The 19,370-nt window shown below is 44.4% G+C and overlaps 1 protein-coding gene across 1 annotated transcript in view; it reads left to right on the forward strand.

Annotated features, from left to right (window-relative positions):
• Positions 1–19,370, forward strand: part of MORN1 (MORN repeat containing 1) — a 346,148-nt gene that overhangs the window by 68,200 nt on the left and 258,578 nt on the right. The window contains exon 7 of the mRNA XM_069741579.1: positions 11,446–11,542. Within this exon, the coding sequence (XP_069597680.1) occupies positions 11,446–11,542 (97 nt within the window). The remainder of the gene's footprint in view (positions 1–11,445; positions 11,543–19,370) is intronic.

Genomic DNA, 19,370 nt, shown 5'->3' on the forward strand with positions numbered 1-19,370 from the left:
AATCAGCAACGGGCACAGCGACGATGATGCCATAATGGTTGCCATGGCGACGATGATGTCATAAAGGTTGCCTCGACCAATCAGCGACGGGCACAGTCTGCCGCGAATTCTGAAATCATCATTGTCCATATACTTCGGGGACATGCATATTCTAGAATACCCGATGCGTTAGAATCGGGCCACAATCTAGTATATATATAATTGTCTAAGGGTTTTTCTGTCTGTCTGTCCTGGAAATCCCGCGTCTCTGATTGGTCGAGGCCGCTAGGCCTCGACCAATCAGCGACGGGCACAGCATGCGTCGATGATGTCATAAAGGTTGCCTCAACCAATCAGCGACGGGCACAGTATATATATATACTAGATTGTGGCCCGATTCTAACGCATCGGGTATTCTAGAATATGCATGTCCCCGTAGTATATGGACAATGATGATTCCAGAATTCGCGGTACACTGTGCCCGTCGCTGATTGGTCGAGGCAACCTTTATGACATCATCGTCGCCATGGCAACCATTATGACATCTACGTCGATACTGTGCCCGTCGCTGAATCAGAAACGTGAGATGTCTACGTCCTTTATGACATCATCGTCGCTGTGCCCGTTGCTGATTGGTCGAGGCCTGGCGGCCTTGACCAATCAGAGACGCGGGATTTCTATGTCGATGCTGTGCCGGTCTCTGATTGGTCGAGGCCTGGCGGCCTCGACCTATCAGAGAGCCGGGATTTCCAGGACAGACAGACAGAAAGACAGACAGACGGAAAAACCCTTAGACAATTATATATATAGATACTAGATTGTGGCCCGATTCTAACGCATCGGGTATTCTAGAATATGCATGTCCCCGTAGTATATGGACAATATGGACTGATTGGTCGAGGCAACCTTTATGACATCTTCGTCGCCATGGCAACCATTATGACATCTACGTCGATCCTGTGCCCGTCGCTGAATCAGAAACGTGGGATTTCTATGTCCTTTATGACATCATCGTCGCTGTGCCCGTCGCTGATTGGTCGAGGCCTGGCGGCCTCGACCAATCAGAGATGCGGGATTTCCAGGACAGACAGACAGACAGACAGAGAGACGGAAAAACTCTTAGACAATTATATATATATAGATATATATTTCCTTTTAATTCCTTGTGTATTGGAAACAGTTCGGATTATAGTAATTATGGTCACCAGTGGAGAATTGCTCCTGAAGGTCAGTGCTTGTTTCTCGAGTGACATGTATTCCAATGTGTCTGCTAGGGGGAAAGAGTGAGGCGAAGCCCCTCTGTTAGCACCCAAGCATGCCCATATAACACCTTTTCCGAGCACGCTCGCTCATCACTAGTGAGAATCAGACGCCTTACATTTGATATCCTGTACAATAATATCTTTGCTAAGAATGTTTTCCACGTAATCCTTCGCTTTATGGTTTGCAATTTCATTTTCTTACCATGTAATCCTATGTGAAATGAATCCCCCAGTTGTGATCAGCTTCTGGCTTTTGTACAAGTTCGGCTCATTCCCATCCCTGTTCCCGTATTTCCTTCCTGTGCGTTTAAGGAGGATGCGCTGCTGCTTATCCTAACCGCAGATCACGCCAAACAGGTGTGACGCCGAGTGGCATGTGAAAACTATTACAATCGCGTCTTTCTCATTGTCAGATATTCCCGAAATAGTGCGACACCCAAGTTACGCTCTGGTCCGAATAGCTGTATCCATACAAGGGGTACGACGCTCGACATTGTGCAGCTGCGGAACTACAAGTCTGTGCAAGTCCTGTATTGGCAGGCACCGACCCTCCTGCTATCAGGGTAAAATAGGAGGATAAATATAAGGACACGTTTGCTATTAATTGTGTCTTATTCTGGCAAAACAGGAAACGTTTACTCAATTTACCAGAAAATATTAGGAAATTACTTAAAAATAGCTACGGCCTAATACAATGTATTTATGGGAATCGCTCCCTTTTGCAGCTGGTGCACTCTGATAATACACGTGCAGGGTTGCCAGGAATTAAATCTATGCCCTAAAATATGGTGCTAGCCCCGGCAAAGGTGAGCCTGAGTTACACTGGCCTAGAGCAAATCCAATAGCCTCGATTCATCAAGACTGGCGGTTTTGGGAGTGTGATGCGCCTGATTGTTTAACCGCCTCGGCCTCGCCAATGTCCGGAGTAAGATTTGTGGCATAAGGAAGGCCGCCCCTCATCATGAATTTGATGGACATGGGTCACCATACTCCCGTTTCGATCCGGGTCCTGCCGGGCGTAAAAATGCCAAAGGTCGCAAAATTGTTGCACAAAAATTTCACAACTTTTTTGAGCTTTTAACACCAATTTTCTGGCGTAAAAGCTGTGATGAATAGAGGACCATATTTGTAAATATCGACATAAATACAAGGAAGTAAAGGCCGCCTTTATCCACCCGATTCATTCAAGCTTTTACTCAATAAGAGTGTTGAAATGTCGCGAAAGTTTGAAAAAGCCAGTCTTGAGGAAGCAGAGGCCAAAGTTCTTGCAGCATACTGACACAATCAAGTCTGTGCTCTACAGTGGTAAGGTCCGATGATGATTCCATCTCACACTATAAGATTGAGTCACCGTCCACCTCAATGGTGTCTTACTCCGTGGACCCTCAGAGCCCTTGATCCGGTGATCCGGATGGGCAGCTGTTATGCAGCACCGACAGATGATGGGAGATCCACGTGAGCAGCCGTTATACAGACAGATGACGGTGCAGCAGGAAGGTCCGGATGGAACAACGGAAGCTGTGATGGCAGAACGGCAACAGGAGGAGCAAACTAGAACCATGGGATCAGATGAGGTAGAGTTGAGAAAGTGGTAACAGGCAAAACAGAATTGTAGACCATGAGGAAAACAGTGGAGACAGCAATGATCAGCAGAGATCGGCTGCACAAGAGGTGGTATGGCAGGTCTGGACCAGAAGTATTGCAGATGTAAGTCAATTATGTAGTAGAGCTAGGTTTGTCACAGAGTCCAAAGCAGAGCTGACAGCGGTACATCAAAGTTGATTCAGCGATATATTAGTGCTGGGTTTGTCACAGAGTTAATAGCTGGTCAGAGATATAGTAGAGCTGGGTTTGTCACAGAATCAAGTATAGTAGAGATGGTCGGCAGTATAGTAGAGTTTGGTTTGTCACAGAGTCAAATCTAGTACAGCTGGTCGGTGATATAGTAGGGCTTGGTTTGTCACAGAGTCAATAGCTGGTCAGAGATATAGTAGAGCTAGGTTTGTCACAGAATCAAGTATAGTAGAGATGGTCGGCAGTATAGTAGAGTTGGGTTTGTCACAGAGTCAAATCTAGTACAGCTGGTCGGTGATATAGTAGGGCTTGGTTTGTCACAGAGTCAAGTATAGTGCATCTAGTCATCGATATAGTAGAGCTTGTTTTGTCAGAGTCCATAGCTGGTCAGAGATATATTAGAGTTGGATTTGTCACAGAGTCAAGTATAGTAAATCTGGTCATCGATATAGTAGAGCTTGGTTTGTCACAGAGTCAATAGCATTATTGTAGAGCTGATTTTGTCATACAGGGTAGGATATTGACATGTAGAAAAGCCGCCTCCTTTAGGTGATACTTGCGAGAGTGTCTTTTGCTCATCAAGAGAACTAATTGGCGTCTTTATAATGTAGCAGTGAAATCTATGGTAAACTGTGATATGAGAAGCCTATTGATTCACAATATTTAGCTAGCTATACCGGAGAAACTTCAATATCTTGGGCTGCGGCAATTAATTGTAATATTAATACGGATTCTATAAAGGACAGACTGCATTGTAGTGAGGGTTCCTTTTTCCCTTTCTTGCCATGGTAGTAGCTGGATCTGAATGGCGGCCATTAAGCTACTGACCGCTGCCTAGGACTCCCAGTTTTCTTATTGAGCTCAAGAGGTAAAACATGATTTGTCTCCAGCCTGCAGGTCTCACCATGAAACGTTCAGATAGACTCCGCTGTGGCATGTATTGATATCATGAGCCACCGGGCACAAGGTCGCACGCTGATTGCTTACAATACTGCTTCCGTTAATCGGAGGCGGCTGACGATCATTTATTTATTTTCTCTCTTTGTATTTTGTATTATGTCGTTGTTATAATACAGAGAGAATCGCATTTAATTGTCTTGATATTCGGACGACCTTCACTAATGTTTCAAAACGACTTAATAATCAGATGACATTGCTTCGTCTCCGTGTTGGGGAGATTGGTGAGGATACCTGCTGTTGAACCTCCATGAGGAACCAGTGAAATTTTAGGCTTAAAACTGAAGGCATACAGCAGATAATAATAATAATAATAATAATCTACCACATAGTGCATGACGAATGGGACTGCCTTTTGTAAGTCATCCACCTTCTTTAGAAATGGCCCAAGAATTAAAAAAAAAAAAAAACAGTGGCAATTTCTCGAAACGGCAGTGGAGGAAATTACCATACCCCTTCCTCCTCTTCTCAGTAACCAAGGGGGGGCTCTCTAAATCATGTCCATTATATTTTTATTTATTTTTGCCTGGCTGTATTAGGTGATGGGGGCAGCCGAAATCCCTGATTTTCCTATGTAAATTGCCTCTTCAGAGAGAGAGTTGATCTCTATAGCGCCAGCTTTTGGAAGTAGCGATCCTACAAGTCACAATGGACCCTTTAACGAGCCTTGCAATAGGACTTAGAATAAAAGCCAATTTAGAATCTCAGTTTATAGACAAGGTGTTTCAGGCTGTTGGCCCTCATCAGTGCGAAGTATGAGAACTTATTTGGCTAGGTGAGAGGCTCCAGACTGAGGTCTAGGGGGTAACGTTTCTCCTTGTGGAGAGTGACATACCGGCTCTGGCATGCCACAAGTTTTTATTACTGGAATATAAGATTTATCACCAAAGTACAAGATTTATTTTGAACTAGCTGAAGAGCCCAGCGTTGCCTGGGCATATTAAATATCTGTGGTTAGTTATAGCACCTCACGTCTCTTATTTTCCCATCATGCCTCTCATTTTCTCCCTTACACCTCTCATTTTCTCCCTTACACCTCTCATTTTCCCCCTCACTCCTCTCATTCCCCCCCTAACATTTGTCATTTCGACCTCACATCTGTCATTTTCCGATCACTCCACTATTTTTCCTCACTCCTCTCATTTTGCACTCACACCTTTTCATTTTCACCTCACACCCCTCATTTTCACCTCAGTATATACATGTTTGTCATCTCCCTTACATATAGTATACACCTGTATGTCTTCTCTTGTATATAGTATATACCTGTATGTCATCTCCCCTGTAAATAGTATATACCTGCTGTATGTCATCTCCTCCTGTATATTGTATATACCCATGTGTCGTCTCCTCCTGTATATATTATATACATGTATGTCATCTCTTCTGTATATACTAAATACCTGTATGTCATCTCCTCCTTTATATAGTATATACCTGTATGTCATCTCCCCTGTATATAGTATATACGTGTGTCATCTCCTCCTGTATATAGTATGTACCTTTAAGTCATCTCCTCCTGTACATAGTACATACCTGTGTATCATCTGAGCAAAAAAAGGGAGAAGCGAGCGCAGCCTAAGGTTAAGACGCAATACATAAAGTGAAAATGCACATATTAATTTCTAACTGTATTATCAAAATGAGACATTTAGCAAACAATTGATCAATTCTTTGAGCCACCCCCCCTCTTCACGGCAATCTCATATTGGGGCAGTCCTACACTACATTTTTTTATATTTGCTGTGCCATAAAGGCCTCCTAAATGAACTAAAAGCAAGACCACATTAAAAGCATGCTGTACCTGTAGCATATACTGAGTCACCCCCATGGCGCCAGAGTAGGCAAGCGAGGATAAAGGTTGACCAGGTCCAGACAGACATTTCGGATCCAACCTCCACACTGCCCATCCAGAGCCACAGATGAAGAGTGAGACAGGCTGAGGCACAGGTGCAAAATACCCATGGGGGTGACTCAGTAATGCTCCAGGTACAGCATGCTTTTAATGTGTTCTTGCTTTTAGTTCATTTAGGAGGCCTTTATGGCACAGCGAATATAAAAAACGTAGTGTAGGACTGCCCCAATATGAGATTGCCGTGAAGAGGCGGGGTGGCTCAAAGAATTGATCAATTGTTTGCTAAATGTCTCATTTTGATAATACAGTTAGAAATTAATATGTGCATTTATACTTTATGTATTGCGTCTTAACCTTAGGCTGCGCTGGCTTCTCCCCTTTTTTGCTCTGTGTATCATCTGCTCCTGTATATAGTATATACCTGTGTCATCTCCTCCAGTATATAGTACATACCTATATGTAATCTCCTCCTGTATATAGTATATACCTGTGTGTCATCTCCTGTTGTGAATTCTGTTGTCGAACTCCCTCCTGTGGTCGTGAATGGTACTTCGGCGAGTTCTGTATATGGGCTCCCTCTGGTGGCTATGAGTGAAGCTGCTGCTTCTGAGGTTCCTTACACAGGTGATGTGGTTTATCCTTTGGTTGGCTGCTCTATTTAACTCCTCTCAGATCGTTACTCCATGCCAGCTGTCAATGTTTTTGCATTCGTTCAGTTCGCTCCTGGATCTCTCTGGTGACCTGCCTTCTCCTGCAGAAGCTAAGTTCCTTATAGTCTTATTTTGTTCTCTGTTTTCTTGTCCAGCTGGTTTTCATGATTTTGTCTTGCTAGCTGGAAGCTCTGGGATGCAGAGTGGCCCCTCCGCACCGTGAGTCGGTGCGGAGGTCTTTTTTGCACACTCTGCGTGGTCTTTTGTAGGTTTTTGTGCTGATCGCAAAGTTACCTTTCCTATCCTCTGTCTATTTAGTAAGTCTGGCCTCCCTTTGCTGAAACCTGTTTCATTTCTGCGTTTGTGACTTTCATCTTTACTCACAGTCAATATATGTGGGGGGCTTCCTTTACCTTTGGGGAATTTCTCTGAGGCAAGGTAGGCTTTATTTTCTATCTCTAGGGCTAGATAGTTCTTAGGCTGTGACGAGGCGCCTAGGTCTGGTCAGGAGCGCTCCACGGCCATTTCTAGTGTGTGTGATAGGATTAGGGCTTGCGGTCAGCAGAGCTCCCACATCCCAGAGCTCGTCCTGTATGAGGTTTAATTATCAGGTCATTCCGGGTGCTCCTAACCACCAGGTCATAACAATCTCCACTGTATATAGTATATACCTGTGTGTCATCGCCCCTGTATATAGTATGTACCTGTATATCATCTCCCCTGTATATAGTATATACCAGGTTGTCATCTCCTCCTGTATATAGCATATACCTGTATGTCATCATCTCCTGTATATAGTATATACCTGTGTGTCCTCTCCCCTGTATATAGTATATATGTGTGTGTCATCTCCTCCTGTATATAGTATATACCTGTGTGTCATCTCCTCCTGTATATAGTATATACCTGTGTGTCATCTCCTGTATATAGTATATACCTGTAAGTCCTCTCCTCCTGTATATAGTATATACCTGTCTGTCATCTCCTCCTGTATATAGTATATACCTGTGTCATCTGCTCCTGTATATAGTATATACCTGTGTGTCATCTGCTCCTGTATATAGTATATACCTGTGTGTCATCTCCTCCTGTATATAGTATATACCTGTGTGTCATCTCCTCCTGTATATAGTATATACCTGTGTCATCTCTCCTGTATATAGTATATACCTGTGTGTCCTCTCCTCCTGTATATAGTATATATCTGTGTGTCATCTCCTCCTGTATTAGACCACGTTCACACGTTATTTGGTCAGTATTTTTACCTCAGTATTTGTAAGCTAAATTGGCAGCCTGATAAATCCCCAGCCAACAGGAAGCCCTCCCCCTGGCAGTATATATTAGCTCGCATATACACATAATAGACAGGTCATGTGACTGACAGCTGCCGTATTTCCTATATGGTACATTTGTATCTCTTGTAGTTTGTCTGCTTATTAATCAGATTTTAATTTTTGAAGGATAATACCAGACTTGTGTGTGTTTTAGGGCGAGTTTCATGTGTCAAGTTGTGTGTGTTGAGTTGCGTGTGGTGACATGCATGTAGCGACTTTTGTGAGATGAGTTTTGTGTGGCGACATGCGTGTAGCAACTTTTTGTGTGTCGAGTTGCATGTGACAGGTTAGTGTAGCAAGTTGTGTGCAGCAAGTTTTGCGCATGGCGAGTTTTGCACGTGTCGAGTTTTATGTGTGGTGCGTTTTGAGTATGTGCAAGTTTTGTGTGAGGCAACTTTTGCATGTGTTGCAACTTTTGTGCATGTGGCAATTTTTCCACGTGTGCAAGTTTTGCGTGTGGCGAGTTTTCCATGAGGTGAGTTTTGCACGTGTGGCGAGTTTTGCGTGAGTCTAGTTTTGCATGTGGCGAGTTTTGCGCGGCGACTTTTGTGTTTCGACTTTTATGCGGCGAGGTTGGTGTATGTGTGGTGAAATGTGTTCTGAGGGTGGTATATGTGTTCAAGCACGTGGTAGTTTGTGGCGCATTTTGTGTGTGTGTTCATATCCCCGTGTGTGGTGAGTATCCCATGTCGGGGCCCCACCTTAGCAACTGTACGGTATATACTCTTGTTCACATCTGGCAGCTGTCAATTTGCCTCCAACACTTTTCCTTTCACTTTTTCCCCATTATGTAGGTAGGGGCAAAATTGTTTGGTGAATTGGAATGCGTGGGGTTAAAATTTCGCCTCACAACATAGCCTATGATGCTCTCGGGGTCCAGACGTGTGACTGTGCAAAATTTTGTGGCTGTAGCTGCGACGGTGCAGATGCCAATCCCGGACATACATACATACATACATACACACATACACACATACACACACACATTTAGCTTTATATATTAGATAATTACATAGTAACATAGTAACATAGTTAGTAAGGCCGAAAAAAGACATTTGTCCATCCAGTTCAGCCTATATTCCATCATAATAAATCCCCAGATCTACGTCCTTCTACAGAACCTAATAATTGTATGATACAATATTGTTCTGCTCCAGGAAGACATCCAGGCCTCTCTTGAACCCCTCGACTGAGTTCGCCATCACCACCTCCTCAGGCAAGCAATTCCAGATTCTCACTGCCCTAACAGTAAAGAATCCTCTTCTATGTTGGTGGAAAAACCTTCTCTCCTCCAGACGCAAAGAATGCCCCCTTGTGCCCGTCACCTTCCTTGGTATAAACAGATCCTCAGCGAGATATTTGTATTGTCCCCTTATATACTTATACATGGTTATTAGATCGCCCCTCAGTCGTCTTTTTTCTAGACTAAATAATCCTAATTTCGCTAATCTATCTGGGTATTGTAGTTCTCCCATCCCCTTTATTAATTTTGTTGCCCTCCTTTGTACTCTCTCTAGTTCCATTATATCCTTCCTGAGCACCGGTGCCCAAAACTGGACACAGTACTCCATGTGCGGTCTAACTAGGGATTTGTACAGAGGCAGTATAATGCTCTCATCATGTGTATCCAGACCTCTTTTAATTAAAAACTGAAGCCACTGATCAGGTAATTCAGGACTAAAATGAGAATGAAGATATCGCACAAATTTACTGAACACCCTTCACACTGTTCTCCTAGCATAAATATTAGAGAAGAGCGAATCGATTAGCAGATCCCTGGTCCAGTGACCACAGATTACTGAGAACCGCGTCCTACCTGCCGGCATCCCTCTTCTGATTTGTAGGATCAGCGCAACGTCATCATTGTGGCATGACGCACGCATGACATAGGCCGGGTCTACTAAATAGGAGAGGCGCCGGGGATGCCAGCAGGTAGGAGGCTGTATACTGTTCTCCCATCCGGCAGCTATGGACTACTGATGTGTGTCGCTGCATCAGGATGCTACAAATTGATTTGCTCATTTCTAGAAATTGGATAATCAATTCGGCCAAGTCAGTCATCTGTGACCGCTGGGCGTGAGGCCTGTGCATCTCCTCATCTCCCAGCATTCATGGATCTTCTTTTCATCAACCAAGTTGGCGCGACATCATCATTGTGGCACAACCCATGCATGACATTGGGCCAAGACTGCTAAATAGAAGAAGCGCCGGTGATGCCGGCAGGTAGGAGGCAGTTTACATTGCTCCCATCTGGTGGCTATGGACTACTGATGTGGTTGCTACCAATGCATGTGATCACTTCTAGAGATCGAACAATCGATTTGTAGGACTACGGTCCATCGGCTACGTCAGTAATCTGTGACTTCTAGACAGGGGGCTTACGAATTTCCTCACCTCTTGATATTCCCAACTCTTCTTTTGAATAACAGGGGTGGCGCAACGTTGTGTATGCGGGATAGTCCAACGTTGTGTGTGCGCCATTCCCCAACGATGACGTTGTGCCATCAAAAAATAGTGAGTAATACTGGGAGATGAGGAGATCTGCAAGCCTCTCGTCCAGCAGTCACAGGTTCCTGGCCTGGCTGATGGACCCGCGACTTGATTTTCGTGCAACTTGATTCCAGCCCGATCAGGAATCTGTGAATGGTGGACAAGAGGCTTGCGAATATCCTCACCTCCCAGTATTTCTGGCTCTTCTTTGATAGCATAACGTTATCATTGGGGCACGACACACACTCAACCTTGCACCACCCTGGCTATTCAAAAGAAGAGCCGGAAATATGAGGTGGTGAGGAGATTCGCGGACCTCTCGTCAAGTGGTCAGAGTCCTGACTTGGCTGACGGACCGGCATCCTTCAACTTGATTTTTCCTTGTCTACTCCTTTCCAATATATATGTATATATCTAATGAAGTTTCAACCTCTCAATAGCTGTCCCTGAAAAATGAAAGAATTAACGTAATAAAACATGATGGAAATGAGCCCGAATTCCACCTGCTTCTCCATTTAATTAGTGTAAGACTTCCCGAGTTTGGGTTTCCTTTCCTTTTGTATTGAACATAAAGAAAGCCTAGACTTAGCATGTGCCACAGACATCTTGGCAGCAGGATAAGATTGCCGCGTACCCAAATTTTGAAGGTGTTTTGTTGTTTTTTTTTTTCTCTTTTTTTTATTTTGAAGAATATGCTCCGCACTTGACAGACGCATGAATACTCATTGTTTCCCCTCAAACTAGATCTGGGTGTAAAATTCTACAGCAGCTGCTCAATAAAGAGGCAAAAGCCTAAAAAAAAAAAAGAGACGCCCAATTACAGCAATTTCTTTGAGCTAAGATATTTGCTTATAAGGTGAAACATTTGTCTTCCCTGAAAAACGTTCTCTACTTCTTTTTTTTTTTTCAAGGGACGCGCGTTGCATAATCTTTGGATATTGTGTGGTCTTGCCTTTCAGCTCTCGGAGGAATAGTTAGCAGGGTATTGCCGTGGAATTGTTCATTTTCTAGGCCCACCCAGTTTGCTATTGAGAAGTAAAAGGAGTAATCCCCTCTTTATGAAACAGCAGGCATCGCAGTCCTAATGTAGATCCAACGTGTTTTGTTTTTTCTCTAATTTCCAGGGCCAGTGGCGGAATGACGTCTTCAGTGGACAAGGGACCATAATTCATTGCTCTGGGGTCATTTATGATGGTCCGTGGATCAATGGCCGTCCTGCTGGTATGCACTTTTTTACGCTATCCGATTATGAATTAAAAAAAAGATACATTAAAATAAACCCACCATAAACTTAATGCACTTTTACATTGACAGGTCTGCGCAATAATTATCTTTTTGGATCTATGTGAGGATCCTCTTAGCTCCAGCAAAAATGGGGTGTTAAGAAAAAAAGAAATAAGATCCCAAGTAAAATTTGAGTAAAATTAGACGGCATCTTAATATGAGGCGAATGTGACAAGAGGAAAAAAAAGCTTTTTGGTTTTATTTCAATGGAACTCTCGCTTTTGTTGCAATCGGTTACAAATCCTAACCATCTGTTGTGGGTGTGCGGGATTAGAGGCATCTAAAGGAAATTGATTGTTCGCTAATGATATAGATTTTTTTTTTTCTCCTGTGATTTGTGTATAAATGGCAGGTGTGTAAAAGTAAAAAAAAATAAAATAAAAAAAAATATATATAAATAAATTATAATACCTTAGAGTTACTTTACAGATATTAGCGAGAAAAAAAATACATCTACTGAAAGCCGAACTGCACAAACAGATACATTTCTTTTCATGTCAGATTTCTATTCGTTGTTCGCAGCTTAGAAAGCAGCAGCGGTGATTTGTTTGAAAGGCAATTATTAACATTACAGTCGGGGGATTTCAATGATGCTTATTATGTTTTTTCTTTTTTTTAGCTTTTTTTGGGTAGAATTCAAAAAAATAAAAATAAAGAGAAAAGATTGTAGGAGATTGCAAAAACATGGCTCCGCTCTTGACTACGGTTGGGACTGGTACGGCAGCTCTGCCCATTTCTGTTTGATCTCTGTTCTGTCCTCACTAGTTGAGGCAGGCTCATACGTAGCTATACAGTCAGCTAAACCGCTATACCGGGGTCCAATAAGGAGACTGTGGTTGAGTCTGTGCTTTATTAAATGTAGTGGTATATTGATGCGGTGAAACTGTGAACAATGATATAAATAGAATCAGTGCATGGTATAGAACAGATACATACTACACATGAGGTACATTATGCATAACATTTAGGAAGCTAGTAACTGAACTGGGAGTACAACTGGCTAGGCTAGGCTAATATGGAGCAGAAATATCTATAGGAAGCATAAAGACATACTGGCAATGCAATCGCAAGGGGGATGAAGTGAAGCGTCTTTCCTTGAAGGCAGACTGAGGAAAGTGAAAGGAAAAATGGAGGGAAATGGAGGCTGAGCTACCATAATGCATTGCAAAGGAGGAGGAGAATCAGACATGGATAATACAAAAACAAGATTGAACTGCCAACATAACTCTGGCCGCTAGAGGGAGCCAAAGCATCACAGATGAATAAAAGCATGAATATATCAATACTGTATACTGAGGAAACTGCAATTATGCAAGCAAATAATCAGGGCAACAATATTAGATGGCGGAGACAGAACACTCCCCGTCTGGCATCAACGGATGTCACTACTCCTTTCTTCCGAAGGCAACAATAGGACCAGTTCAGATACCGGTCTGGAAAATGTCTTAGGTTCATTCCCTTTGGTCATCCTTAGCTCAACTTTGCGGACGTTGCCGTCCTTGCTCGGGAACGTTGCGGTAACTAGACCAAGTGGCCACTGGTTCCGGTGAATCTGACAGTCTTTCACAAGAACAAGGTCACCTATGTTCAGATTAGGTTTAGTAGATTGCCACTTCGTACGTGGCTGCAGGGTAGACAAATATTGCTTGCGCCATCCGTCCCAGAAAGTAATTGCAAGACTTTGTACCTGTCTCCATTGGCGCTTGTAGAGGTCCTTAGCGTCGAATCCTCCTGGAGGGGCACTGAACAGTCCCGTTTTCTGGGTAAGTAGAGTAGCTGGAGTCAATAACAAGGGCTCCTCAGGGTCGTTAGGAACTGGAACCAGGGGTCTTGCGTTGATTATAGCTGCAGCTTCAGCCATGAAGGTGATTAGGCTTTCGTGGGTAAGCCTCGCTGCTCCTTTACATTTTTCCATGTCACGAGTTCTGGTGGTCCTGAATGAGCGAGCTATATGAGTCAGGCAGGTAATGGCTCGAGTAAGTGACTTCCAACTTGAGAATCTGTCGAACCTGCAAGATCCAAGCTGGATAACAGAGGTCACTGTATGAAGGGTAGACACCTGAGGGCGGATTTCAGCATTTGAGTCCTCTCCTACTAGTTCAAAGGTGTCTGGAAAACATTCCTCAATGTACAATAGTTTTGGTCCAGAGAGCCACGTTGTGCTTCCTAGTCGACTTGCGTCAACTGCTCTAGTTGCATGATCTGCGGGATTCTGGTCTGTGGGTATGTAATGCCACTGCTGTGGGTGAACTGATCTCCTGATTCGTAGCACTCTGTTATTGACATAAACGTAGAATCGCCTGATTTCGTTGTGGATATATCCCAGGACTACTTTGCTGTCTGAGTAGAACTTGGCCTGTGTCAGGTCGATATCCATTTCGGATGCGATGAACTCCGCTAACTCAATGGCTAAGACTGCGGCACAAAGCTCTAACCTGGGTATAGTGTGCTCTGGTTGTGGTGCGAGTTTGGCCTTTCCCATGACGAAACCAATGTGGCACTGACATTTGGAGTCTACAGTTTTGAGGTAGGCAACAGCGGCAATTGCTTTGACAGAAGCATCTGCAAATACGTACAGTCTTTGGCTCTGTATCTCAGTAGATGGCACAGGGGTGTATGGTCTTGGCATATGCAAGTTGGAGAGTGCCGCTAACGAGTTCTTCCACTCTTCCCACTGGATCCTCTTATCAGGTGGCAGAGGTGCATCCCAGTCAGATGTTTCCCTAGTTAAGTCTCTTAGTAGGGCCTTGCCTTGTATAGTAACAGGAGCTGCGAAACCCAAGGGGTCGTACAGACTGTTGATGGTAGACAGGACGCCTCTACGTGTGAAAGGCCTTTCTTCCTGGCTGACCTGAAAGGTGAAAGTGTCTGATTGTAGATTCCAGAGAAGCCCGAGGCTGCGTTGCATTGGTGCGGGGTCTGACCCCAGGTCCAGGTCTCTGAGACCATTACATAGTTCTTGAGAAGGGAACGCTTCCATGAGTTCTTGGCTGTTTGAGGCTATTTTATGAAGCCTAAGGTTCGAGCAGGCAAGCATGTCCTGAGCTCTCCTGAGAAGACTGATGGCAGTCTCATTTGAAGGCATGGCTTTTAGACAGTCGTCGACATAAAAGTCCTTTTCTATGAATTGTCTGACATCTGCTCCGTATTCTGGTTCTCCTTCCTGAGCTGACCTTTTGAGTCCGTAAATGGCGACTGCAGGTGAAGGACTGTTGCCAAAGATGTGCACTCTCATGCGATACTCTGTGACTTCTTTAGCAGGATCATTGTCTCTGTACCAGAAGAATCTTAGGAAGTTCCTGTCTCTCTCTCTCACAAGGAAACAATGGAACATTTGCTGGATGTCAGCGATGAAGGCAATGGAATCCTTACGGAAGCGCATAAGTACACCCAGTAGTTTGTTATTGAGGTCTGGTCCTGACAGCAGAACGTCATTCAGGGAGACATCATTAAATTTAGCACTGGAATCAAACACGACTTTGATCTGGCCTGGTTTCTTAGGGTGGTATACTCCGAACATGGGTAGGAACCAGCATTCTTCAGAGTCTTTGAGAGTGGGAGCTAGTTCTGCGTGACGGTTTTCAAAAATCTTTGACATGAAGGAGAAAAAGTGATCTTTCATCTCTGGTTTCTTTTGCAGATTACGAATGAGAGAGGAGAAACGTTGTAATGCCTGATTTCTGTTGTTCGGTAGACGTGGTCTGTGGGTTTTGAAGGGAAGAGGTGCGACCCAGCTGTTGGTCTCATCTTTAACGAGTCCCTTGTCCATTACCTCTAAGAACAACTTGTCCTCTACCGCCATTGCCACTTGGTTGTCCTGCTTAGTTCTCTGGAAGACTGTGCACCCTAACTGATCCTCATAGCTTCCCGACACTATATTGCTGTCGTGAGTAAAGTCTATTAGATGGTTGGGCAGTTGGATGCTGTGTGGCAGTTCCCTGACATGGAACTCATTGTTACAAGGTTGAAACAGAGATGGGCGTCCTTTCTCCAATGTATTTGTCAGCATGCTTGTCACAGAAGATGGGGCGTGCATGCGTCCCAAGCATACGTTGCCAATTATGACCCATCCTAGGTCTAGCCTTTGGGCATAGGGAGCATTGTGAAGTCCATTGATATGACGTCTCACTTTATGAACCTGTAGGATATCTCTCCCCAACAGCAGAATTATCTGGGCCTGATGGTCGAGTTCCGGTATGAGGTGTGCTATTTGTTTTAAGTGAGCGTGATGGATTGCTACATCTGGCGTAGGGATTTCAGATCTGTTGTCTGGGATCTGGTTACATTCGATGATCGTAGGTAGCGGTAGGCAGAATTGTCCGTCTAAAGACTCGATCTGGTAGTCAGTAGCTTTCCTGCCTGCTGTTGTCACAGTACCTGCACACGTCTTTAAGGAGTAGGGAGTGCTTGGCCCTTTGATGTTGAACAGGTCAAAGAACGTTGATCTAGCCAAGGATCGATTACTTTGATCATCCAAGATAGCATACAGTCTTACAGCTTGGTCTCTATGGCCCTTCGGGTATACTTTGACGAGGCATATTTTTGAACAGGACCTACTGTCTATTGTCCCTTTGCAGACCTCGGTACATTGTGAAGTGATCTCTGGCGTAGCTGTATCAGTGTTCCTTTCCTCCCCGCCATGCTCACTGTCAGCTGGCGTGTTTTGTGTACTCCATGGAGCTGGGCCAGGGTGTAGAGCGGTGTTATGATCTGTGGTGCCACATTCTGTGCATTTTACACTGACCTTGCAGTCCTTGGCGAGATGAGCTGTGGACGAGCAGCACTTGTAGCAGATACCGTTTTCTTTCAGGAAGCTTCTGCGATCTGGCATAGATTTTCCTCTGAAGGCTCTGCATTTCAGGAGAGGATGAGGCTTCTGATGAAGTGGGCACTGCTTGTCAGGGTCCTGCACCTTTGTTTCTGATTGGGAGCAGCCAGCAGACCTGTAATTAGAACCTGAAGAAGAAACATAAGTCTTGTGTACTGCCACAAATGTTCTGCGTGGATTTGCAGGTGGTGATGGTGTGGCATATGGTATTGCAAAGTCAAAGCTGGGATCGTTTCTAATTCTTGCTTGTTGGTGTATGAAGTCAACAAAAACGGAGAAGGGAGGGAATGGAACGCTGTGTTTGTATTTGTACGTGGAACCATGTGTGAGCCACCTCTCCTGTAGATTGTAGGGCAACTTCTGGACTATAGGGTTAACACCTCTGGCTGTGTCGAGAAATGCAAGTCCCTGTAGGTCGTCCTCGTATTTGGCAACTTGGACTTCCTTTAGCAAGTCGCTTAGCTCTCTAAGTTTCTGGAGACCTTTGTTAGATATTTTAGGAAAGTCATCGATTCTTTTGAACAAGGCTCTTTCTATTACTTCTGCTGAGCCGTAACACTCATCCAGCCTTTTCCAGATCTCTTTGAGGCCAGTCTCAGGGCGGTTTATATTAATGTCTCTGATCCTTACTGCGTGTTTGACTGACTCTTCTCCCAGGTATTTGACTAACAGGTCTATCTCTTCCCTGTGTTGTAGCCCCAAGTCTCTAATGACATTTTGGAAGGAAGCTTTCCAAGCTCTGTAACCTTCAGCTCGGTCAGTGAATTTCATGAGTCCCTTGGCAACCAGTTCACGTCGTGTGAAGAACTTGGCAAATTCTGTCGTGAACCGGTTGTCAGCAGAGTATACTGGTGATGGGTCGCCCTGATAGTGATGTGAGGTGCCTTCGTACCTGTTAGTGTCCTCATGGTGGCGCCAGCCGGTATCGTATTGCTTCGGCCTGATGTACGGTGTGTCAGCAGGGTGATCCATGTTGGTTACCTGGTGAGGGGTAAGGTAGTCATTAGCAGAGTTGTTTTGCCTCACATTTTCAAGTTTGTTTCTGTCCTGAGCCTCGTGACGACTCTCGCTCACTTCGCTGGAGGTGTCGTATTCTGGTTTTGGTACTGGTTCAGGGTTATAGTTTGGATCAGGAAGGTCATTAACATACTGAGATGTGCGTTGTGGTGAGTCTTGCAGTGGAAACTCCAGGCTCGACGTACTGCTTTGGCTATGCAGCTTGGGATTTTGCGCGGCTTCTAGCGATTCTGCTTCGGCGAGGGCTGCGGCAGCTTCCCTTTTTGCTGCTAGGCTTTCTAAGGCGGCATCCACACGTGCCTTCTCTAACTGCGTTCTTCTCTCTTGGTCGGCTCTCTCTAACTGCATTCTTCTCTCTTGCTCGTCTCTCTCTAAGCGCGACCTTCTCTCTTGCTCATCTAGGCGTGCTTTTTCTAATTTAAGTTGCATCTCTTGGTCAGCAAAGCTCGCTCGTATTTTGGCGGCTTCAGCATTTGCGCGGGCAATGGCGACCGCGCTGCTGATGGATGTTGTCTTTGAGGAAACGGAAGTAACAGATCTTGTCCTATGTGATTTGTGAGACATGGTGTCTTGGGAAAGTGCTTGGCTGTGCAGAGATTGCTGCAGCTGTATTCAGTCTCTGTGTAGCCGGTGACTTGAATCCCACTAGTTGGATGGCTGCCGTTTCACTGTTCTGTCCTCACTAGTTGAGGCAGGCTCATACGTAGCTATACAGTCAGCTAAACCGCTATACCGGGGTCCAATAAGGAGACTGTGGTTGAGTCTGTGCCTTATTAAACGTAGTGGTATATTGATGCGGTGAAACTGTGAACAATGATATAAATAGAATCAGTGCATGGTATAGAACAGATACATACTACACATGAGGTACATTATGCATAACATTTAGGAAGCTAGTAACTGAACTGGGAGTACAACTGGCTAGGCTAGGCTAATATGGAGCAGAAATATCTATAGGAAGCATAAAGACATACCGGCAATGCAATCGCAAGGGGGATGAAGTGAAGCGTCTTTCCTTGAAGGCAGACTGAGGAAAGTGAAAGGAAAAATGGAGGGAAATGGAGGCTGAGCTACCATAATGCATTGCAAAGGAGGAGGAGAATCAGACATGGATAATACAAAAACAAGATTGAACTGCCAACATAACTCTGGCCGCTAGAGGGAGCCAAAGCATCACAGATGAATAAAGGCATGAATATATCATAGTAACATAGTAACATAGTTAGTAAGGCCGAAAAAAGACATTTGTCCATCCAGTTCAGCCTATATTCCATCAATTAATAAATCTCCAGATCTACGTCCTTCTACAGAACCTAATAATTGTATGATACAATATTGTTCTGCTCCAGGAAGACATCCAGGCCTCTCTTGAACCCCTCGACTGAGTTCGCCATCACCACCTCCTCAGGCAAGCAATTCCAGATTCTCACGGCCCTAACAGTAAAGAATCCTCTTCTATGTTGGTGGAAAAACCTTCTCTCCTCCAGACGCAAAGAATGCCCCCTTGTGCCCGTCACCTTCCTTGGTATAAACAGATCCTCAGCGAGATATTTGTATTGTCCCCTTATATACTTATACATGGTTATTAGATCGCCCCTCAGTCGTCTTTTTTCTAGACTAAATAATCCTAATTTCGCTAATCTATCTGGGTATTGTAGTTCTCCCATCCCCTTTATTAATTTTGTTGCCCTCCTTTGTACTCTCTCTAGTTCCATTATATCCTTCCTGAGCACCGGTGACCAAAACTGGACACAGTACTCCATGTGCGGTCTAACTAGGGATTTGTACAGAGGCAGTATAATGCTCTCATCATGTGTATCCAGACCTCTTTTAATGCACCCCATGATCCTGTTTGCCTTGGCAGCTGCTGCCTGGCACTGGCTGCTCCAGGTAAGTTTATCATTAACTAGGATCCCCAAG

Source organism: Ranitomeya imitator, chromosome 10, assembly GCF_032444005.1.
Source record: "Ranitomeya imitator isolate aRanImi1 chromosome 10, aRanImi1.pri, whole genome shotgun sequence".
Classification (NCBI taxonomy): domain Eukaryota; kingdom Metazoa; phylum Chordata; class Amphibia; order Anura; family Dendrobatidae; genus Ranitomeya; species Ranitomeya imitator.